The sequence below is a fragment of the Channa argus genome, chromosome 14 (assembly GCF_033026475.1).
Source record: "Channa argus isolate prfri chromosome 14, Channa argus male v1.0, whole genome shotgun sequence".
Classification (NCBI taxonomy): Eukaryota; Metazoa; Chordata; class Actinopteri; order Anabantiformes; family Channidae; genus Channa; species Channa argus.
Genome location: NC_090210.1, coordinates 26,282,449 through 26,306,438, shown reverse-complemented (window position 1 = coordinate 26,306,438; position 23,990 = coordinate 26,282,449). Strand labels below are relative to the sequence as shown.

At 39.4% G+C, this 23,990-nt stretch overlaps 2 protein-coding genes across 12 annotated transcripts in view; one reads left to right on the top strand and one right to left on the bottom strand.

Moving 5' to 3' along the window:
* The window catches only part of si:dkey-181m9.8 (E3 ubiquitin-protein ligase RNF31), a 22,040-nt gene extending 5,766 nt beyond the window's left edge, over nt 1–16,274 (top strand). For 4 of the 6 annotated variants that reach the window (XM_067473776.1, XM_067473775.1, XM_067473773.1 and 1 more), the window contains 12 exons: nt 5,471–5,688; nt 6,206–6,388; nt 10,463–10,645; nt 10,982–11,080; nt 11,298–11,387; nt 12,001–12,106; nt 12,633–12,751; nt 14,434–14,547; nt 14,712–14,781; nt 14,855–14,948; nt 15,038–15,206; nt 15,361–16,274. In XM_067473776.1, coding sequence (XP_067329877.1) covers nt 5,471–5,688; nt 6,206–6,388; nt 10,463–10,645; nt 10,982–11,080; nt 11,298–11,387; nt 12,001–12,106; nt 12,633–12,751; nt 14,434–14,547; nt 14,712–14,781; nt 14,855–14,948; nt 15,038–15,206; nt 15,361–15,489 — 1,574 coding nt within the window. In that variant the 3' untranslated portion in view covers nt 15,490–16,274. Of the gene's footprint in view, nt 1–5,470; nt 5,689–6,205; nt 6,389–10,462; nt 10,646–10,981; nt 11,081–11,297; nt 11,388–12,000; nt 12,107–12,632; nt 12,752–14,433; nt 14,548–14,711; nt 14,782–14,854; nt 14,949–14,999; nt 15,207–15,360 lie in introns of those variants that run through there. The other 2 variants (XM_067473774.1, XM_067473778.1) reach the window with 2 other exon arrangements.
* impa1 (inositol monophosphatase 1) lies at nt 15,571–23,863 on the bottom strand. 6 transcript variants are annotated; one of them, XM_067473798.1, is made up of 9 exons: nt 22,990–23,863; nt 22,164–22,270; nt 20,591–20,724; nt 19,101–19,205; nt 18,818–18,863; nt 17,026–17,134; nt 16,840–16,948; nt 16,617–16,768; nt 15,571–16,540 (listed from the first exon to the last, which is right to left on the bottom strand). In XM_067473798.1, the coding sequence occupies exons 2-9, from the start codon at nt 22,224–22,226 to the stop codon at nt 16,416–16,418; spliced, it is 843 nt and encodes a 280-aa protein (XP_067329899.1). In that variant the 5' UTR covers nt 22,227–22,270; nt 22,990–23,863; the 3' UTR covers nt 15,571–16,415. The 6 variants fall into 6 exon arrangements, with proteins under 6 accessions (XP_067329899.1, XP_067329902.1, XP_067329900.1 ...); XM_067473801.1 differs by having other exon boundaries at nt 22,169–22,270; XM_067473799.1 differs by having other exon boundaries at nt 22,164–22,257.
* Nucleotides 23,864–23,990: the final 127 nt, after the last annotated feature.

Sequence of the window (23,990 nt, the reverse complement as noted above, 5' to 3'; positions counted from 1 at the left end):
AGAAGGCTGTTCTAGAGATTTGTTTTATATGTGAGGTAAAGGACAAATCCTGGTCAAAAATAACTCCAAGGTTCCTTGCAGTAGTACTGGAGGCCAGACTTATGCCATCTAGAGTAATGATATGGTTGGACATCATATTTCTGAGATTTTTGGGCCCAAATACTATTACTTCAGTTTTGTTTGACTTTCCAGGCCATTATGTCTTGTAGGCTTGAAGCTTAATAAACTGATTTTTTTCATCTGGTTTGATTGATGGATATAGCTGTGAATCATCAGCATAGCAATGGAAATTTACGGACGAGTGTTTTCTAACAATGTTGTCTTAAGGAGACATAAAGTAAAATGTATTGGTCCTAACACAGAGCCTTGTGGAACTCCATAGCTAACCTTTGTGTGCATGGAGGATTCATCATTTTATTGAACAAATTGAAATGTATCAGATAGATAAGATTTAAACCAACCTAGTGCAGTTCCTTTAATCTCAATTTCATGTTCCAGTTTCTGTAATGAAATGTTATGATCAATGGTATCAAATGCAGCACTAAGATCTAACAGAACAAGTATAGAAATTAGTCCATTATCTGATGGCAAGAGAAGATTGTTGGTGACTTTTACCAGTGCTGTTTCTGTACTATGATGAACTCTAAATCCTGACTGAAGTCTTCATACTAATTATTCCTGTACAGGTGGCGCATAATTGCGTTGCAAATGCTTTTTCAAGAATTTTAGAAATAAAGGGGAGATTGGATATTGGATTGTAATTGGCTAAACACCTGGGTCAAGATAGGGTTTTTTAAGTAGTAGTTTAATAACCGCTACCTTATAGGCCTGTGGTACATAGCCTGTTTCTAAAGATAGATTGATGATATCTAATAAGAACATTTCTATTAAGGATTAAGGATTGAGCTATCTAGTTGGAATTTAGATGAGGTAATAATTGAAGTTAGCTCAGCGAGATCTATGGGTAAAACGCAGTCTAGGAGGGATTGGGGCTCTTGATGATAATTCTAGGACTGTTGTACATAAAGATCTATCTGTAATATTTAGGGGGAGGATCTGATGAATTCTTTCTCTAATGGTTACAATTTTATTCATAAAGAAAGTCATGAAGTCATTGCTGCTCAGAGTTAAGGGAATACTAGGTTCAACAGATCTATGGCCCTTAGTCAGCCTGAAAAGAAACCAGACGTTGTTCTTGTTTTCTTCTATTAATGATGAATAATATGCTATTCTGGGATCACAGAGAGCTTTTTTGTACATATTTAAACAGTTTTTCCAAGCTAAATGAGATTCTTCTAAATTTCTGGAAAGCCACTTCCTTTCTAACTTTCGTGTTGCCTGTCTTAAGTTGCGTGTTTGTGAACTATACCATGGAGATCGCCTCTTCTGGTTTACTGCCTTCTTTTTCAGAGGGGCAACAGTATCTAGTATTGTACGTAGTGAGGCTGTAGAATTGTCAACAAGATATAATCAACTTTTGCAAGAGTAACATTAAGGTGGCTTCTTCTCATTGTATTGACATGGTAATGTAAATGATGAAAGAATTGTTTCTTTAAATTTGTTTACAGCTTTTTCACTTACACATCCGCTGTAGTGGAATTTTTTTTTAACTTCTATATAGTCCATTATTGTAAATTCAAATGTTATTAGAAAATGGTCAGACAGAAGAGAGTTGTTAGGAAATATTGTTCAATTATTTGTTTTAATGCCTAATGAAAGGACAAGGTGTAATGTTTGTCTAATACGTAGCACATATTGATATGCAGTATCAATACATATGTAAATCTAATGTAGGCTCATTTCCTCAATAAAGGAAGGAGATTGACAAGATTCATGCCATTTGTAAAATGGGCCACCAGATAGCACACCTGGGAAAGCACAAATTCAACCACAAGGGGGCAAATGCAACCAGAAGGGCCACAACCCAGTGTCGTCTTGTGCCAGTCCCAAGTCTGGATAAATGCAGAGGGTTGTGTTAGGAAGGGCATCCAATGTAAAACACATGCGAATCATGACTTCCACACTGAACCTTACTTCCATACCGGATTGGTCGGGGCCCGGGTTAAAGACTGCCACTAGTGCTGTTGACCTACAGGGTGCCAGTGGAAATCTGGTAACTGTTGGTCATAGAAGGAGAGGAGAAAGGCATGTTCGTAGACAAAGAGAAGAGGAAAACCAAGAGTGTAGGACTGACAGTAGGGACTTGAATGTTGGGACTATGACAGGGAAGGCTAGAGAGTTGGTTGACATGATGCAGAGAAGAAAGGTGGATATACTGTGTGTCCAGGAGACCAGGTGGAAAAGTAGCAAGGCTTAAAGCTTGGGAGCAGGGTTCAATTTGTTTTACAATGGGTCAGATAGGAAGAGAAATTGAGTAGAAGTTATCCTGAAAGAAGGCTGGAAATTTAAGGCATGATGTTTGTTAGTAGTTATGCCCCACAGGTAGGATGTGAGCTAGAAGAGAAGGAGAAATACTCGAGTGAGTTAGATGAAGTGATGCAGAGCATCCCCAGAGGTGAGAGAGGGGTGATTGGTGCAGATTTCAATGGACATGTTGGTGGATGGAACGGAGGTGATGAGAATGTAATGGGCACATTTGGTCTTCAGGACAAGAACGCAGGAGGAGTGATCAGGGTAGACTTTGCAAAGAGGAGGGAAATGGCTGAAGTGAATACTTTCTTTCAGAAGAGGTAAGAACATAGGGTGACATAAATATTAGAAGCACTCAGATGAACTACATCTTGTGTTGATGACGTAATCTAAAAGAGATCAGTGGCTGCAGGTTGGCAGGTAAGAGTGTAGCCAGATAACACAAGATGGTGGTGTGTAAAATGACTCTGTTGATGAGGAAGATGAAGAGGACAAAGACAGAGCAGAGAACAAAGTGGTGTAAGAGGAAAAAGGAAGAATGTTGTTTAGCAGGGAGGAGTTGAGACAGGATCTGGATGGTCAGGAAGTGGTTGAACAGATCTTAATCAGATTGTTGCATATGCCACTGAAAATTTGAGAGTGGGAATGTAGACATTTAGGGAGCACTGTTATTTGTATGTCAGTGACTCAGAGATAGGAATGACAAGTGATTCACTGCTATTTTTTTCAGAGTGAATAGAGCAGTGATAATTAGGAAACAAAAAGTATACTGTAGTTGTGCTCACACTGCAGTCTCTGTGTCAAGGGGGTTCGACTCCTCTGGACAACAGGCAGGGTGGCAGGCCAGCTGAGGTGAGATTTAGATTGATCCGTACCCACACCATGGACATGCATGTGCTTCTGTTTATACTGCAAGTATGGATACAGGTGCATATATAGATGCATTCCACACATTCTTCTAGCAAACATGATGGCAACTCTAATGACATAGAATCATGTTTGAAACTTTAAAATCTGAGATCACCAAAATGAATGTTTAATCTGTGTGTAACTTGCCAAAACAGCATTGGACTAGACATATATAGCCGCATGTTGTCATTCAACAGTTGGCTGTCCAGGCGATGTCCAGCAAATGATGTGGGCTACATAACTGGAAACCTTTTTGGGGAAAAACCTAGGCTCATTGAGAGACACGGCATACATTCTAATTTAGATGGTGCAGCTCTCTTATCTAGAAATATGGCTGGTTGTATTAGACAACCTAGACAGTCCAGAATTGAGCCGAAGATGCAGAGATCCAGTCGTACATGGCTCTCTGCAATGTCCTTGCAGCTGTGTCCCTCCAAAATTTCAAACATTTACTTAACCATTTAATCAAAAAATAACTACAAGAGGAGTTAATTATAAGTACTTAGTAAAAGTTAGGAGTACTTCTCTTACAGAACAAAAACTTACACAAATCAATAGCAGATCTCGTGTTTAAATCTCTTAGTACATGACTTGATTAGTAAGCATCAAATTGATTTATTTTGTCTTCCTGAAACTTGGTTGCAGCAAGAAGAATATGTCGGTCTCAATAAATCAACCCCCTCCAAGTCATATTAATTATCATGTTCCTAGAAGCACAGGCTGAAATGGAGGAGAAGCGCAAAATGGGTTCCTTAATCATTTACCTCACTGCCATGTGTCAATGTAATGGAGAGTAGCCACCTTTACTCCTGTACAAGTTGATGATCTTGTTTGTACTTCTTCAGCCTCACTACATACAATGCTCGATAATGTTGTAGTTTAATAATATCCAAAAAAGCCCTCTGTAGCACCAGAACAGCATATTATTTATCATTAACAAAAGCAAACAAGAAAAGAGCCAGAGCCATAGTTCTGGCTCTGAAGAATCTTCTTAGAACACAAACGTTATGGAGTTCCACAAGGTCCTGTATTGTTCCTCAGTTGTTCAGCCTGATTTGCTAGATAGTATCTTAAAACTGCGCAAGTTCTAGTGAACTCTCTCTGGGACAGTACTCTCACATCCCAGGCCCTTCCCTCTACCAGCTGTACCTGTCCAGGTGTGAATCATTGAAGAGGATCATCAAAGAGGACAAAGGACCAGTGAGGGATGTGACTGATTTGTATTAAGTTAAGAGCCACAAACACTGACTCTTTTTTGGGATGTCCCAATACCACTTATTCACACACTGTGTACAAGTGCTCTCATTTGGGTACTTGCCAGTACAGAGTACTATTAAGATTACAAAATTTTTGTGCTTCCAGTCTGACTTAGAGACTTTAGCTGAACAGCACTTACAGTCGGCTTTACTTTTGTCATTGTGAGTTATCTTAAAACTGCTCCAAACCAGTTTTACCACCGCCTACTGCTAAACCAACATGAGGTTGACTGAGTAATGCCTGCAGCATGGGAGAAGTTATTTGAGTATGAGTAGGAGTGCACATGGGCATTATTGGACCTGATACTGTTACGTAGATCTTCAATTCAATACATTTAATTCAAGACATATTGAGTTTACTGTATGTGACTTTGCTGTTGTTTTTTTTGCTGTTTTCAATCGGTTGGCAGCTAATTAGGAACACCTCGCTTGTAAGTCACTTTTGATAAAAGCTTCTGCCAAATAACTAAATCATAAACACTTTAATAATTTAAATAAGTAATGTTGTAAATGAAACGTTAATCTATTCCAACAGTTCTACAGAAAATCCTTGTGTGAAGTTTTGTGTGAAACTGTTTTTGGAGTTGTTGGTTCAGCTTTGTGATCATTATGGAAGATGCGTTGTACATCTAGGTGTAGCTTTTGAAATTAATCAGAGAATCAGCTTATATGAAACATTTTCATTGTGGCTCTAAAGTTCTTTATGTGCTCCTAAATGTTGAACCTCTGTTATTTGGAATTATTTAGGGTATGTGTTAGCATAAAAGTAGAAATTTACAGGAATTATCTAAGTAAATGGGTCTGTGGTCTGGGTCAGTGGGTCTGTTCTCGCAGCTGTTGTTTGGGTGACTTTTCTTAACCAGGACCCCCATGTCTGTGCTTTTAGGCCAAATAAATGAAACTAACTGGACTTCATCTGGTCCTGGTCCCTGCAGTTCCAGGTGCTGACCCTCTCAGCAAGATTATGGGAGCATTGAGACTGAACAAAGAGTACAACAGAGACCAGCAGGGGGACTCCACTCTACAGGTCATTAAGTCAGAGGCAGCTAGAGACAGGTACCAAACAGGTTCTGTACCAGCACCTGAAGTAAATGAGAACCTTGGTTTTAAGAGACTTCATTCAGACCCAGCAGCTGGAGCAGACTACACAAAGGTGAGGAGGACTACGTCGGGTTCCAGCCTATATCCTTAAAAGAAAACTTTGTGTTTGCTGCTGTATTTCCCCTTACAGTGGGTTATTGCAGAGATTTAGGGAAACGATAAACGTTTACATCTCTGTCTTCTTATAATACCAAAATTAGCACCAGCTATAGTCACAGTACCCACTTTTTCTGAGAAATACAGCAGGTTAAAAAAACGGTTATCCTTTAAGGTTATTTGTGAAACCTAACTGTATGTAGCTGGTTCTGGTCTAGTTTAGTCTGGCTCAGTTGGCACTCACAGTTGGTGCTCACATTTGGCATAGAAAAAATTCTCATATAAAGATTTTTCATATGTTTGATATTTATGACATCTGCAATGACATCACAACTACAGGAGCCCAGCACTGACCACAGCTTTACTTGAAGTTTACTTTCTTATTTTACCTACAGATTTGTCTCTGGGATTTACAGTCCAGCTTTACTATTAGCAGATCTGACTGTGTCTCTCCCTTCTCTTTCCCCCCTCAGATGGCAGTCCTCCTTCCCCCAGACCAGTCCGCCATGTTCCTGTCTTTAATGACAATGGAGGGGCGGAGCTTCAGCCCAGGTGATGTCATGGAAGCAGTCCAACTCAACAGAGATTTTCTATCAGCCCTTAGATTTCTGACTCACAGCTGCCCCATCTGTCAGGACCAGGTGACATTCAGTAAGGTGAGTCCCCTGTGCTAATCAGAGAGCAGCAGATTAAAGGTTCTATGTACTGTATGTAACAACAACATCATTATTTGTTGGGCTGCTACTTTTGTGATTTTATTACATTGCCTGGTGTTAAAGCAGCTATTTCAGCCTACAGAGCCCTTCAAGTGTCACGTTTGTTTAAAATAAACATTTAGATAAGTCAACTAATTCAGCACGTTTACATGGACTTAAGTAACTGGGTTACAGTCGGTTTTCTCAGGAAAATCATTCTGCCCTTTAATCAATCCCCATGAAGATCAAGACCACTTCACACGTCCACCAAGAGGGCCACACCTAACAAGCCCCCATTCTTAAGTATCATGTAAACCGGAAAGATGGCCTCTGAAATCTGGGTGGGGGATTTGGGAAACCTGGTTTCCTCAGGTAGATTTCTGTCAGAGAACATTGATTACTCTGCCGTGTATACACTTACCAGGTTTCTAATCAGCTTTCTCCTAGAGAGCATGTGTGTAACAAAATGCTGCGGACAGTAAGGAAGTCACTGAAAGTAAGTGAAAGAATGAATGAAAGAAGAGATCATTAACAGGGCAATGCCACCTTGTTTTTAAAACAAAGTCTGCATCCGCCTGAAAATTTTAATTACATTGTCTCAAAAAGATCTAAATAAATCCCTCTCCTCTATTCAGACTGTTGTGAATCAGCTGCATGTGTCTTTTCTTTCTCTCCCCTTGTGCTATCACTCTGCTGACACACAGAGAGAAGTCGAAAAGCAGCAGTAATAATCTATGAGCCAGACTTTTAAAATAAGTCAGAGGTTGAGGAGAAATCCGGTTACTCTGCTGCTAAATGTATATGTGGATTTCCAATAATTAGGTTTTTTAAGTGCATGTGAACACAGTGAATGCTAAAATGAACCACACACTAATTAATAGAAAAACACTTTTTGGAGGCTTGTGGTACTTTTTTTCCCCTCAGGTATATGCAAGTAAAATGTTCCACAGAAAGCCCACTGACAACAGAGAAAATAATTCTGTAAACACAGTTGAAACAGTAGTCTTGCTTCTCCTACATGAGTGCTGCATATGAAAAGAGCATTCAATGTTTTTGGACACTACTATTTTAACATAGATTTAGCATAGTACTGCAGCTCAGCGTGCAGGAGAGTGTACAAAAATTGGTGCCAGCACCAGCTGAACTCAGTGTTTTCAGTTTAAATCTAAATAATAAGAGAGAATCAACTTCATTAAATATTAAAATAATAGTTCAATTCAATTCAATTCAACTTTATTTATATAGCGCCAATTTACAACAAAGTCATCTCAAGGCACTTTACAGAATAAAGTCCAGACTACACAAGTATGTAGAAGCAACCCAACAAATCCCCCTTGAGCAAGCCCTAGGCAACAGTGGAGAGGAAAAACTCCCTTTAATGGGAGAAACCTCCAGCAGAACCAGGCTCAGGGTGGGCGGCCATCTGCCTTGACCGGTTGGGGTGAGTGGAAAGTGGAGAAAGAAAAGAAAAGAGCAACGAAAAGCAACAACAAAACAACAAAAAAGCAACAACAAAACAACAAAAAAGCAACAACAAAGCATCGTACAGGTTGTAGGATATAGAATTAATGGTATACAGTGGTGACAAGTAAATGTATAGAGAAAAGCTAGTTCAGGTTGAGTGAGCAGTTTAACTATAAGCTTTATCAAAAAGGAAGGTTTTAAGCCTAGTCTTAAAAGTAGAGAGGGTGTCTGCTCCCCGAATTTGGATTGGAAGCTGGTTCCACAGGAGAGGAGCTTGATAGCTAAAGGCTCTGCCTCCCATTCTACTTTTGCAAACTCTGGGAACCACAAGTAGGCCTGTATTTTGGGATCGAAGTGGTCTAATCGGGCGATACAGAACTATGAGATCTTTTAAATATGATGGAGCTTGACCATTAAGAGCTTTGTATGTAAGGAGGAGGGTTTTGAACTCTATTCTAGATTTTATGGGAAGCCAATGAAGAGAAGCTAGTGAAGGTGAAATATGATCTCTCTTTCCTAATCCAGTCAGCACTCTTGCTGCAGCATTTTGGATTAATTGAAGGCTTTTTAGGGAGTTATTAGGACACCCCAGAAGTAGGGAATTACAGTAGTCCAACCTAGAAGTAACAAATGCATGGACCAGTTTTTCGGCATCACTTTGAGACAGGATGCTTCTAATTTTAGCAATGTTCCGTAGGTGGAAGAAGGCTGTTCTAGAGATTTGTCTTATATGTGACGTAAATGCCAAATCCTGGTCAAAAATAACTCCAAGGTTCCTCACCGCAGTACTGGAGGCCAAAGTTATGTCATCTAAAGTAACTATATTGTTAGACAGCATATTTCTCATGTTTTTAGGCCCAAAGAGGATGATTTCAGTTTTGTCTGAATTTAGAAGTAGGAAATTGTAGGACATCCAGGTCTTTATGTCTTTTAGACATGCTTCAAGTTTGACTAATTGGTTAGTATCTTCTGGTTTCACAGATAAATAGAGCTGGGTATCATCTGCATAGCAGTGGAAGTTTATGGAATGTTTCCTAATAATTTTGCCTAAAGGTGACATGTACAGATTAAAAAGTATTGGTCCTAACACAGAGCCCTGTGGAACTCCATAGCTAACTTTGGTGCATAAAGAAGAGTCATCATTAACATGAACAAGTTGGAATCTGTCTGACAGATAAGATTTAAACCAATGTAATGTGGTTCCTTTAATCCCAAATCCATGTTCTAGTCTCTGTAATAAAATGTTGTGGTCAATGGTGTCAAATGCGGCACTAAGGTCTAGTAAGACGAGTACGGACACAAGTCCATTATCTGAAGCGAGGAGAAGATCATTGGAGACTTTTACCAGTGCTGTTTCTGTACTGTGATGAGCTCTATATCCTGACTGAAAGTCTTCATACAAATTATTCCTGTAAAGGTGATCACATAATTGTTTTGCAACTACTTTTTCCAGGATTTTAGAGATAAACGGGAGATTTGATATTGGTCTATAGTTGGCTAAATCACCTGGATCAAGACAGGGTTTTTTAATTAATGGTTTGATTACAGCAACTTTATAAGCCTTTGGTACATAGCCAGTTTCTAAAGATAGGTTAATCAAATCTAATATGAAAGTGTCTATTAAAGGTAGAACATCTTTAAGCAATTTGGTTGGAACAGGGTCTAAAAGACATGTTGTTAGTTTTGAGGAGGCGATAGTTGAACTTAGCTCAGTGAGATCTATGGGTGAAAAACAGTCTAAGATGGATTGGGGCCTTATTGAGGATTCTAGAGCTGTTGTACATGAAGATCTATCTGTAATATTTGTAGGGAGGATCTGGTGAATCTTTTCCCTAATGGCTGCAATTTTACCAGTAAAGAAAGTCATAAAGTCATTGCTGCTCAAAGTTAAGGGTATACTAGGCTCAACAGAACTATGGCTCTTAGTCAGCCTGGCTACAGTGCTGAACAGAAACCGGGGGTTGTTCTTGTTCTTAGTTAGTTAGTTGCATTTGTCCAATTGCATTGTCCACAGTCAACATACAGATACTAAAACCGCCACTGAAATCTTCTGTCAAGTTTGGTTAGTTGTCATGCGGCAGCCTGGATTCACTTGTTTGTTGGTGCTGTTGACCTCCATTGCTAAAAATTTTCTTTTACTCTAAAACTGGCTTTCGGTTTTCAATAAACTTTGCACTGTGTGCTCTATATCAGCACTTCCTTGTATTTTTGGGATACATACGAGGATCTTGGTTTTCAGAAAAAAGAAACGCATTACCCAATGGAGCGGTGTCTTTCGCTGTTGTGAATAGTTTTTTGGACAACAACAGAGGTCTGCTGCATCAACAATTGAGTGAATCAAGACTGACAGACCGACAACTAACCAAATGTGAGCAGAGAAGATTCACTGTTGGCTTAAGCTTCTTTAAGTTACAATATGATTAACTTAGAAAATGTTCTTTTAATACCTGCACATTTCATGATGCTTTATGCTTTATCTTTGCATTTAATCGTGTGATCATTTTTGTCTTTAATTTTATTATGTTTATATTATATTCCCTGTGTCTTCTTCTCCGGCTCTATCTCCTGCAGATAATCACCATGACCCACTGCTCCTGCTTCATGTGTCAAACATGTTTCAAGATGTTTTTCTTGGCAGCCATTAAAGAGCGAAGCATCGAGCAGATGGTTTGTCCTCAGTGTGGCAGACCGGAGATCAAAGGTCAGAAGGGAATGGAGGAGTCCATGGACTACTTCAACCTCCTGGACACTCAGGTAAGCTGTTTGCCTAGTGTCACAGGGTTGAGATGCAACAAATTAAATATTGATGGGAAAGATTATGAACTACTGATCGTTAAAATTGTATTTATCAGCAGAATAAAGTATTTTGTGTAATTGAAAAGTTATTTGTTTAAACCTTGACTGTATATAGAGATGGACGATGTGATATTTCTTCAAAAGTCAAGCTACCGTAAATCATGGCCCCTTGTGGCTGGTTGCAGTAAATCTCATAAACCCAGCTCCTCCCCCAGAGCAGAACCAGTCCTCCTTAGGCGCTGGCTTTGAACCAGTTAAAATTTATTTCACCTCCCGGCCCATTTCTGTCTGTAGATCCGGCACTTCCTGCCACCTGATGTCCACGAACTATTCCAGAGGAAACTCAGAGATCGAGCACTGCAGGAGATGCCCAACTTCTGCTGGTGTGCTCATGTAAGAAAAGAGTGACCTTCATCTGAGCCATCAGGACTTTTGACATTGAACATGCTGATTGCCTTAGACTCTTTAGTCTGATGGGTTCCAGTTGACCCGGTTAAGGTTTTGGTAGTTGCGTAGTCTCAGGATCTGATCCTGAAGACTGAGACATTGCTGATGGACCAGGAGTTTGCTGCCCCTGCTCAATCCACTTGTGTGTGTGTGTGTGTTTCAGTGTTCGTTTGGCATGCTTCATGAAGCGGAACGACTGAGAATGGACTGTCCCAGCTGTAAGAAGAGCACCTGCTCACAGTGTAGATCCCCTGTAAGACACACACACACATTTCATGTTCTGCTGATTTCAGGCCAGACATGGGCTCACACTGCGAGCCCACAAACATATGATTTAATACAGTTCCTCTGTAGAACACAAATATGTGTGCAGATTTCCTGCGACTTGTTGGGTGCGATTGTGTTGCTGAGAGGTAGAGCAGTCGTTCATCAATCCCTCAGTTGTTGGTTCAATCCCTGGCTTCTCTGGTCACATGTTGAAGTGTCCTTGAGAAAAACACTGAACCCCATCTTAGTTGGTCCTGGTGAGCGATGGCCAGCTGCATAGCACCTCCCTCATCGGTGTGTGTGTGAGATTGTGATTGTGTATAGGCGAATGAGAAACAATGTAAAGCACTTTGAGGACCAATAGGTAAGAAAAGAGCTATATGAGTGCAGACCATTTACATGTAGTGTTTTCCACACACTGAATCAAACAAAGCCGTTGGACGTCAGTCCAACAATAAATAGTGCTGTACAGTAGTATAGCATCTATTATTATTAGCTTATAAATACTATAAGGCAAATTAGTATTTTATATTACTATAGTAGTAATACATAAATACATATAGGTCAGTAACATGAATGTAGTCCTGTTTGTTCTGCAGTGGGCTCCTCAGCATCAGGGTCTCACCTGTGAACAGTTTAGACACTGGCAGCAGCAGAACCAGCCGGACCACCACCACACTGCCCTGCTCAGCTACAACAGCATCGGTATAAACACCAGGGCCCTAAACTGGGTCCTGGAGGAGCCTTTCAAACTCCTGTTTTCCACTGAAGGAATTAAATGTAACCTCTGTGAAGAACCACAAGAACAAACCAACACCTTCTGGCATCTTTGTTTAGATCAGAAACATCAGCGTAAGGAGCAGTCTGGTGCTACCAAACCAAATGTAGACCATAACATTTCTACGGCACAGCCGACAGACAAATTAGAAAAATCAAAAGAGTCTGCACACAGAACCAGGTCCATTTACGTCTTAAATAGATTAAATGGATCCTGGTATCTGTAACACAGAACACATACACTGACATGTTCTCTGGCTGCTCCATCTATTTTATTATTGTCTAATAGACACACAAAATTGTGTCTTAATGGCATTTTGTGTATAGAAGTGTTCTGAGTAGAACAGGTTACGGTGAAGTTCTTGCAGTGGAAAAGAGTTTCTATTGTTCTGTACATTTTTTCACAGTTAGACAATTGACTGTATGTGATTCTGATATGTTTGTGTGTCCTCAGAGTGTCCAAACTGTCAGTTCGTCTTTAGTTTGTCCAAAGGAGGTTGTCTTCACTTCACCTGCAGCCAGTGTCAACATCAGTTCTGTGGGGGCTGCAGCCAGGCCTTCACTCTGGGATCTGTGAGTCTCTTCTGGGTTCTAGGGTTAGGGTTAGGGTTAGGGTGTTAGGGTTTTCAACAATTCTAAAAAAAATGACAAAGATTTGTTCGCTCTGTACAAAGTTATTTACATGTCTGTAAATAGTTATTGCTTTTATTAGCAAATATTTAATGTTTTGAACATGTAAATAGCATGCAGTAAATAAAAGATGAATGGTGATATGAAATAGATTTACATGAGGAGCACTTCCCTAAATCTTGCTCTTGCACACAACGATGCCATTTTCCATTTAGACATTTTTCAATCCTATTGGTGACAGTAAGGGGAATTCATACTGAAAGGGAGATGAAGAAAATGGAGCAATGAACAACTTAATAATTAAAAGGTTACACTATAAGCTTCAGATATTCACCTTATGTAGTGAGCTGTGCTATATAACATATATAACATGGAATCTTATAGAATAATTATCTTATATAAACTCTTACTTATTTTCCATAGTTGCTCTGAGGTTGTTAGTGCTGTAACAACGTTAGTTGATTTAGATCTTTACCTTAAGGTTCCACAGTTATTCCATTACTGACCAAGTCCAATGGTTTTTCCACTCAAAGTAAAACTGTGAATACTGCCATCACCACATGGCTTTTGTTGAATTATTTGGTTGTTTTAATCAGTGAAAGTGACATTGTGTGCAGTAATACTATTTTGTCTTAAAGATCAAATATAAATTTTCAAAATCAAAAAAATTTTTTTTTACCTATTTTATTGTCAGGTTCTATAACAGTAATCTGCTGTCAGGCTCATCTGTTATCCTTTCCTTCGTGTTCCAGTTTCGTGTTCTGTGTTTAAACCAGCTTATCTGTACCCAGGAGTCTAAGGCCTTCTGTAGTTATGCAGGGAACCTGCTAAAAAATTCACCTTTGATTTAATTATGTTTCATGGTGACGGGGTGGCAGTGGCCGTCTATAAAGCATAGGGTCAGCGGTTCATGACCTGAGTCCCTCTGGCCATGTGTTAAACTGTGTCTGGGCAAGACACTGAACCTGCAATTTGCCCAACCCCAGCCAGCACACATCTGAGTGCTGGTCCCTAGCCTAGTAAAAATTGGGGAGGGTTACATCACAAAGGGTATGCGGCATAAAATTTCTGCTAAATTAATGTAAGAACCACATGATCTGCTATGTTGACCCCAAGCTTATGGGATAAGCCACACATCCTGCAGGGGCGACTGTGGCGCAGGAAGGTAGAGCAGTTGTCCACCAATCTTACAGTTGTTGGTTCAATCACATGTCGAAGTGTCCTTGAGCAAGACACTGAACCCCAAATTAGTTGCTCCCCCATCGGTGTATGAATGTGTGTGTGATTGTGAGTGTGAATAAGAACCAGTGTAAAGCGCTTTGAGTGCCAATAGGTAGAAAAGCGCTATATAAGTGCAGTGCAGACCATTGCATGGTGCTATTTGACCTAGTGCATCGTTGAATTACCCCAGAGTGGCTTTGTAACATGATGAATGCATCTAAAAAGGCATCCCAAGAATAGACTGTCTAGATAATAATAGACTGATTGTTCTTGTGAAGTATTTTCACATTTATTTCCTCAGTATATGATATTATTGTGATTGATTCTTATTGTGATTTATTCTTATTATTCTATTGATTCTTATTGAAAGAACTGTTATTATTTGTAACCTTACCTGTTCTTAGGCCTGTGGTTTCTCTGCTGAATGTGGAACCAAAGGTCTTCATGCCCATCACCCCAGAGACTGCCTGTACCACCTGAGAGACTGGAGTGTGTCCCGCCTACACCTGCTGCTGCAGGTAAGAAACACCTGTGGACCTTAAAATTTTTATTTAAAGTCTTATTTCTGGGGACAGTCAGAGATCAAAGACTGAAACATTTAAAATTATTAAATATCAGTGCTTTATCTACTAACTTTCCATTTCTCTGTTGCACCTCTGTGATTGTGTTTGTTGTGTTTCAGTATTACAGAGTTACTCTTCCCTGGTTAGAATCGGCTGGTGTTAAATCACCCGAGACCAGACCCGAGACAGGTGAGATCTCTCTCTTCTCTTCAGGCAAACACACCCCTCTTCCAGTATTACTCACCCTAATCTTAATGTTCAGGGGTGTGTTTGGTTTTGGAGCTGAGAGACGATGGAAGTAGACGGGAGGAGGCATGTGGACAACCTGCACTGCCTGAATACAGAGGATTCTGCCAGTAAGACCAGTACTCACAGTAATAGCCTGATCCTAGTTCACTTGTGTACAGGTGTGTTGTGTACAGTCTCCACCCATCTGTACTGTCAGGTCGCATTATAAGGAGCGTTTGGTGGAGTTGATCAACCGTTGTCATGCTGACCCAGTGGTCCTTTTCAATATGGCTGAGATGACAGCAGAACTGCGGCGCTGGTATATCGCTGTGCCGACAAGGAAACCAGATGAACCGGATCCACTGTACTCCCACCGCCTCCGCCTTGTAAGTCACACCACTACCATCAACCCCTCTTTCACTCTCTCCCCCTTGGTACAGCACGATAAAACAATGTTGTAGAGTTTATACCAATTAAAAATCAGATAATTCATTAGGTTGTTGGGTTAACCAATCACAATGCAGGATTCTGTCTCCTCAGGTTTTGACCAATAGCGTTCCTCTTAGGAAGCAGCGACAGTCTCCCCTGAAATCCATCAACAACCTTTGCCCTTTGACCTCTGTTGTGGCTGCTGGAGCTCCACCCCCTCATCTTCTGCTGAAAGATTGACCCGCCCACTCTCTTCATGCCATCCAATTTGATAGCAGAGCCTGGCTAATCATACTAACTTTTAAACAATACAAACAGACATTTAGTTTAAGGTCAGAACTGAAAGTTTATTGGCTTGTTCCAACAAGCTTTTCTCAGTGTTTCATAAAATAGCATGCGTTAACGAAGTCTTTCTACAGCGTATCAGACGAAAACCTTTAAACTTATGTTTTCCTTTTTTTTTAACTTTAACAGTGAATAAATATAGCTGTTTCTAAGTTAGGTTTGTAATAGTTTGTGTTAACTTTGATTTAGATTTCTAACCACGGTTGAAAGGCTGAAACTATCTTTAGTTGATATGTTTCAAACCAGTTTCGTATGAGAATGTTTAGCTGAGTCTATTAGTGATCTTATTGTTGTTTCTGAACCACAAGTTTACTTTTGGTTTTACTCAGTGTCATTTTCAGACAAAAGCAGCAGTTTTTGTTTTTGTTTTTTTCTTTCAAATAAAATCTTTAAAAAGCCACAGTCTACTTCCTGTTCAGCAGCAAACAGAGTGGCTCATGAATATAGTAGAGCATTCAGCAGCTACACTGGATTTGCTTTAATTAGGTGGAAATTAATCTTCACATAATAACTTCACATGGATCAGGGTTATATGGAATGGATGTAGAAGCAAACTGTTCAGCATGTCAAATTTAGGTGATGGAGGTGGTTGGGCTAAACCAAGGTGACTATTGGTATGACATCTCTTTAGCTGATGATGTTGTGGGACACGTGACTGCTTAAAACATCCGAAAGTAAGATGTTTTCTTTAAAAAACACCTGTCAGGTGGAACATGCATAACAAGTGATTTCAGATCAGCCATAGTGGGTTTTAATCTATCACAAACTTTATAAACTAATTTAACAGTTTCACACTGACATAGATCCTCTGCTGCATGTTGTCACTGTTGTGGTGGAGTGTCATCTCTGGGAGGACTAAAGGAGCTGATCTCTTTGATAATCCTCTCAGCGATTGTTCTGCGGTTGGCAGCGACTATTCTGCGGGACATCAGGTCGACAGCTCCTCCTGAACACAGAAACAGAATTTCAGACTCTCCAGCTGAAGTTAGGACAACAGTGAGCTGCTCAGAAAGTGTCATTACCCTCCACATCCATCAGGACTCCTCCAGCCTCTGAGACAATAAGTGAGGAGGCGGCGACATCCCAAACATGAATCCCAATCTCATAATAAGCTTCAACACACCCAGACGCCACTAGACACATGTTGATAGCTGCAGATCCCGCACTGCGCACACTGGAAACACGTGTATAATGGTAACAAGATGTTTATACTCAGTTACATTACTGCATTAACAATATTATTACCCATGGACAGGGATGCAGAGGATACTCCTCAGACTGGAGAAGATGTTATTCACAGCTTCAGGGTCTCTGCTGGATCCAAACTCTGTAGCAATGATGGACTGTCTAATGTCTGTCAGACAAAAACCACAAGTCAGAGATCAGATTCTGCTCATTGGTTATGGTTATTGTGGTTTAATGATGATTTACCTTCCTGCTCAGACACCTGCAACAGATTCCCATTACAAAAGGCTCCCTTCCCTCGCCTCGCTGTAAACATCTTGTCTTCAAGACAACTGTAAACAACCCCGAATTCCATCTGTCACAGGCAAGACAACAGGCAAAGTTGGGCCATAGTTTAACTTGACTTTCATCTGGAAAGTGCCCTGAGATGACTTTGTTGTGAATTGGCGCTATATAAATAAAGTTGAATTGAATTGAATTTAACTGGCTGTACATTTTACATTTACATTTAGCAGACCCTTTTATCCAAACCGACTTTCAAGTCATTGTTGCCCAGAGTTAATGGAATAGTAGGCTCAACAGAACTATGGCTCTTAGTCAGCCTGGCTACAGTGCTGAACAGAACCTGGGAGTTGTTCTTGCTTTCTTCTATTAATGATGAATAATATGCTGTTTTGGCATCGCAGAGCTTTTTTGTACATTTTTAAACTGTTTTTCCAGGCTAAATGAGATTCTTCTAAATTTCTGGAACGCCACTTCCTTTCTAACTTTCATGTTGCTTGTTTTAAGTTGCGTGTTTGTGAACTATATCATGAAGATCACCTCTTCTGGTTTACTGCCTTCTTTTTCAGAGGGGCAACACTATCGAGTATTGTACGTAGTGAGGCTGCAGAATTGTCAACAAGATAATCTACTTGTGCAGGAGTAACATTAACGTGGCTACTTTTTATTGTATTGACAAATGGTGAAGCAAATGATGAAAGAATAATTTCTTTAAATTTGTTGACAGCTTTTTCACTTAAGCGTCTGCTATAGTGGAATTTTTCCCATACTGCTGTATAGTCCGTTATTGTAAATTCAAATGTTATTAAAAAATGGTCAGAAGAGACGTGTGCGGAAATATTGTTAAATTATCCGTTTCAATTCCATACGTAATGAAAAGGTCTAAGGTTTGACTAAAAAAGGGAGTGGGTTTATTTACATTTTGGGAAAGACTATTAAATCTAATAATGAATTAAACACAATGCTCAGGCAGTTACTGTCAGCATCTACATGAATGTTAAAGTTACCTACTATAATGACTTTATCTGTACTAAGCACTAAATCAGATAGAAAATCAGAATATTCAATCAAAAACTCTGAGTAAGGGACTGGAAGACAGTAATAATAACAGATCTGTGTTCGTTCTTAGACCCAACTGCTGCCTTTGACACAGTGGACCATGGAATCCTCTTTTGTTTTTTGTTAGGAGTGGAAGTGGGAATTCCAGTTACTGTTCTGTAGATTTTGACACGCAGGTCACTACAACCGCTGCCTGAGAGACTTGAGAACATGCCTGACACTTAACTTTTTACACCTCAATGAAAACTTCAGTGTTTGCTGTTTGGTGAGTCTTGGCTCCACACGTGAAGATGACATTAAAACCCTAAAAATGATGTTTGATAGTGAACTGGGATTTTATCAACTCAGTTGTGAAGTCCAACTTTCTCCAACTGAAGTTGTTAAGTAAAGTCAAGTCCTTTGTTTTGGTGATTCTGAATTAACAATTCATGCAGAGTACATACTGCTGTACTTTGTACTCTGGGGTCAGTTGTCCCTTTCTCTTCTTTCTCTTTGTCATCTTCTCATGTCCAACATTGTCATGTGTACAATTCAAGCAACTTTTCAGCCAAACCAAAGATGACCCATTTTAACCACTGTAGCACGCACCGGTGAACCGACCACAGAGCTCACAAGTTAACAAGGTCTGGCCTTATTTCAGAGTCCTAGAGCAGGTCTGGGTTTAGATTAGGTATTTAGTAGTAAACTGTGCTCTGACCTGTTTGTTGACTGAGAATCCAATGGAAACGGCAACAAAAGGAAACCTATCAGAAAGAAAATAAAATTAATAAAGCTTTGTAACATTAAATAACCCCGAGTATGTATCAAAACAGTGCACATCTATCTTTTTAATCAGGCAGAACTGCAAAATCTGGACAGAACTATATGACTGATTTAAGTCAATTTAATGTGAACATATATAGTCAGTTTTTAGGTGTTTAAGACTTTCAGGGTGTGTAGATACCCTGGTCAGTAAATATGTACTATTAAAAAGCACTCACCCGTGTACAAAGTTTGTGGTTCCATCGATGGGGTCGATGATCCAGGTGGGAGAGTCTGTGAGGTCACAAGCTTCACCTGCAGCCACTGACTCCTCACCAATAAACCTGACACACACACACACACACACACACACACACACACCTGTTCACTAATGTAATGTTTCCCCTACATGTATTATACACTCAATGGCCCCTTTATTGGGCCCACCTGTACAATCTACAACAGTCCAACACAGCAGCTCTGCTATGAATTCTACTTCACACGGTTGTCATTTTTCAGGTTGAAACAGTCAGAAAGTTAATAAGTCAACAAGTTTTTTTTCAGGTCATAGTGGGTGGCAGAGTCATATTGATTCTAATATTTTGGCTCCCTTATTCATTTTAAATATGGTGACCTAAATATTAGAACCACTTGTGGTGATGGCACACAGAAATCCACTAAACAAAAATCTTAATTTGATTTGTTCAGGTTGAAAAGTTTCAGTTCTGAAATAAAGAAAAGCTTATAGACTGACTATAAAATTGTTAAGATTGTTGTGATGAGACATTTCACCTCATTTCAATAAGATTATTAATTATGACAAATGTTTTTTCAGACATATTAACAGCTGAAGATGTAATCTGCTAAACCAATCATCAATTATTGATGTGCAGACGACGCCTCATTGGAGTGTATGGCACAGTTCCCTAACTGTGCTGACACTGTGTTCATGTATCACTTTATAGCAACATCTGCTGGATTACAAAAAACAATGCAATTTGGATAAAGCGTGTGCAGACTGAACTTGGCATGTGGATGAAGGATCCTGTTACCATAACCAGCTGATGGTAAAGTGCTGACTAAATGAAAGAAGTGTATATATTCCAATTAGTTTGAATATAACCAAAATAATATATGACTATGACTAACTAAAAAATTACAAATGCAGAATGTACAAAAATTTTTTGTAAGGAAATACAAGTGGTAAAAAACATGGAAAACAAAGTAAAATTATTAAAAATAAGTGCTTAAGGAAGTGTGAGTGCTTGTTTACTTATGTGAGGGGAAAGGCAGGGTGTACACATTGTTATTAAGAGATACATTTTTGTAGTGATTCTATCTCAGAGACTAGTTCTGATGCTTTGGAAAAAAATCTTACACAAGGTCAAGATGAGGCAGGAGTACATGAACATTTTAAAGCAGCAGATTTGTAGAGGTGCTCCTGTTTATGTAAGACAGCTCTGTGGAGTAGAGTCCACATTTTACCTGTAATCAAGATATAAAGCTAATTCATGTGGAAAGAAGCTAAATGAGTCCCTCAGAGAGGAATTTGAGAATAATTAGGTCAAATGAAAACTAAGCAAAAGTGGAAACAAGATAGTTAAACATGAGCCTAATTTGGCATTATGAGGTGAAAATGATCCCCCCATATTAATACAAGCACCAACGGTTCACTCTTGTTTGACCCATCACTATCATCAATGATCAATAAACCTGGGTGGGGTCCTACCTGTGTGTGGGAAATTTCTCCTTCACTGATTGGATAATGAGTTTCTCCACCTTCTGGTCAGTTTGTGTCACCAGGTCAACAGACGACGTCTTCGTCATCACCATCCTGTCATCACGCAGCGCCTCACGCACCACCTGAATAATACATTGTCGATACACTTGATAAATACATCTTTCAATAGAAAAAACCTCAGGGCCAATGGTCCTAGTCCTCCTGGGACCCAGTGACACACTGAACCCTCAAGATTTCCCTAGTAGTAGTAAGTCAGTTTGGATAGAAGCTTCTGAAATCATTGACATGTTTTGATGTCACTAAACATCCACTGAAGTCAGGTGTTAACAAACCTGGACTCCAATTGATAAAATGAGACTGGAGGAGTACTATGTGTGAAAGAGGCTTCAGACAGAGACCACCAGCACAATCCATTTGATGGATTCCTAATAAAAAGGCTTGAGAAAAACTGCTGTGGGAGGATGATGACAAGATCAAAAGTTCATGCACAGATGCACTCCAGCTGTTCAGACTCATCTGACAGCAAATCCAAAATTACTGCACAAAGTTACACACCAAAGCAGTTTATGGATTAATTTTTTAAATTATCCTACACACAGTAGTCTCGCACTGAAATTGGATTTGTATTGTCATTTACTGTAGCAATCAAAGAGTTAAAGGTTGTCAGTTTTAAAGCGGACAGAAGACTATCTGCAGATCCAAATAAAACTTCTTCAGGTGCGGGAATGAGAAAATTCAGGCTCCCAGCAGGTTTAAAGGTCATGCAACCTTTTTCTTTTTGTATTTGGAACACTATACATTATAAATCAAAATAACTTGTGTTTAAACTTCCTATCATTCATCCTAAAAGGAGCTCCACAGCTGTGCATCTAATACAGTTCGATGTGACATTGTATTGTCAGGTGGAAGAGTGCACTTTCACATCATCTGTCACTCACAGGAATTGTTTCTTTTCATGCTCCATTCACCATCAAACTGGGAGATACATTATGGTTTAATTTAGTGTTTAGCAATCTGATAACTGCCTTCTTACACATTTTTATTATTTAATGATCCTCCAGTTTGTGATGATATAAATGAGCCTTTTGTTTATACTATACTGAAAAAGTGTATATGTGTACACACACTATCAAAAATCCGAGTACTCGCTTATCATAATTGTTTTTTTCCCGTCCCCTACTCTAGATTACTGTGTTAAATTGCCTGCCCACCGAACACATCCACTATTCAACCCCTTGGAATTGCCATGTAATGTGAAATTGCTGTAAAAATTTGAGTAAAATCAATGTAGCATCTTTCAAACATTATATATGTTATATATAATATTACGTTATATAAGGACAAGGAGTCATCTTGAAATCTACAACTTCTGGTATAGCTTTTAACACTGCCAAAATAAAATCATGTAAGTATGGGTAAAACATATACATCAAGCTGGATGAGGAGTGGGAGCAATGTGGACATTTAGCTTTACTGTGATGAAGCTTGTGAATGATTTTAAATGTCAATTTGGAATTGAATCAACTCAGACACAGAGAGACATAAACACACAATAACATACGTCACCCGCTTGTCGTGCGATGGCGACAGCATGGTCCATGGCGTTGTGCCAGATGTCAGACATGTTGGAGGATCCGTTCCTTTTGTAGAGAAAACTGAGATTCAAAACTAAAAAAGAACTAAATCAGTTCGTTATTATTTGTGATTTTATAGATATTTCATAATACTGATAAAAATAAATCCTGTCGAAAAGTTTACAAATTTATTAAACAGAATCCACAGACCTCTGCCCACTGAACTGCACCTTTGACATTGTTGGTTATTCTGTAAATTCTTCCTGGCTTTATTTAGGTATTTTCTTAACTGATTTGGATTCTGTTTGGACTTTATTTTCTACTAGAATGACGGAGTTGGTTTTTTATTGGTTCACTTTTCTACTATTGGATTATTCAGTTCACCTTATACGGTTCACTTTCTTTTACATTTACACTCTTCATGGTGCAGAAACATATTTTCAAAGTTATTACATTTTAAATATTCAAATACACCACTGGAGGGCGTCAGCGGGTTCTCGGTAGGTTACTATTACAATTTATTTAATTATTCGCTATTGATTATTGATTGACAGTTTGTTAATGAGCCGAAATAATGTATTTAACATCATTACGTGGTACAGCGCTTAAACTTTCCGTGAGTTCCCGCCGTGTCTTTAAAAGCCTTATAAATGAGAAGATTTGTATACGGAATCTGGTGAAGCGGAAGTTAAACTCTAAGACATCAAACGAAGTTAACGTGAAGAACGAGTCGCTTCCATCGGAACGGAATAATAAAAAAAAAATCAAAATAAAACAATGTTATTCACTGTAACTTCAGTTGCTTAAACTCACCTGAGTTCGAACGTTTAACGCTGCTACTGCTGCTAGTTAGCAGTTCCGCACACTTCCGGGTTTCTTCTTTTTCTGTTCCAAAGCTGCAGAGGCAGAGCGCCGCCGTCCCCTCCTATAGTTCGTTCAGTGAATCTGCAGCTCAGCTTATAAATTACTGTCCCTTCCTCTGAGCTTGTTCACACTTGCACTGGAATCCTGAAATTCTCCCACCTTTATCGGGAGGCAGTGTATGTGAAAACGCAAATGTCCGACTGAGACGTTCCTCATATCATCCGGACTTTATCCTGTGAAGCCCGTTTCGCATATGAAATGTCCAGAGTTGTGTAACACACAACAGGGGATCCACTGTGTAAGAAGCCTCAAGTGCTGTTGCTGTTTTTGCTCTTTTCTTTTCTCTCTCCACTCTCTTCACGCCAACCGGTCAAGGCAGATGGTTGCTCACCATGAGCCTGGTTCTGCTGGAGGTTTCTTCCGTTAAAGGGAGTTTTTCCTCTCCACTGTTGCCTATGGCTTGCTCCAGGGGGAATTGTTGGGTTATTTGTAAAGTGCCCTGAGATGACTTTGTTGTGAATTGGCGCGATATAAATAAAGTTGAATTGAATTGAATTGTGTGGTCCGTATTTATCACTGTGAGCAATATACCATAACAAATCTATTCGAGCCAGGGTGAAACAAAGGCGTACTCTGGGTTATTTAACTGGGTTCCCCAGCCACTTTATTTAGACTGAAGAAGATGCTTGGATAAGTAGCTAATTGTTTCTAATCAAGAAAATGTCCAGTTGACATGATTCAATCATCGTATCACTGTGAGCAATAAACCAATGATTCCAGAGGAACTGTTCTAATTTTTCAGATCATTCCTATGTTTGATGAGTTAGCTTTGTCTTGGAGTACTTCCACAATAAAACATCTCACCATTAATATGATTAACATCTTCTACCACATAAGGGAGATAAAAGTCTGACATTTGTTGATGAAACGTTTGTTAAAACAAAACAATA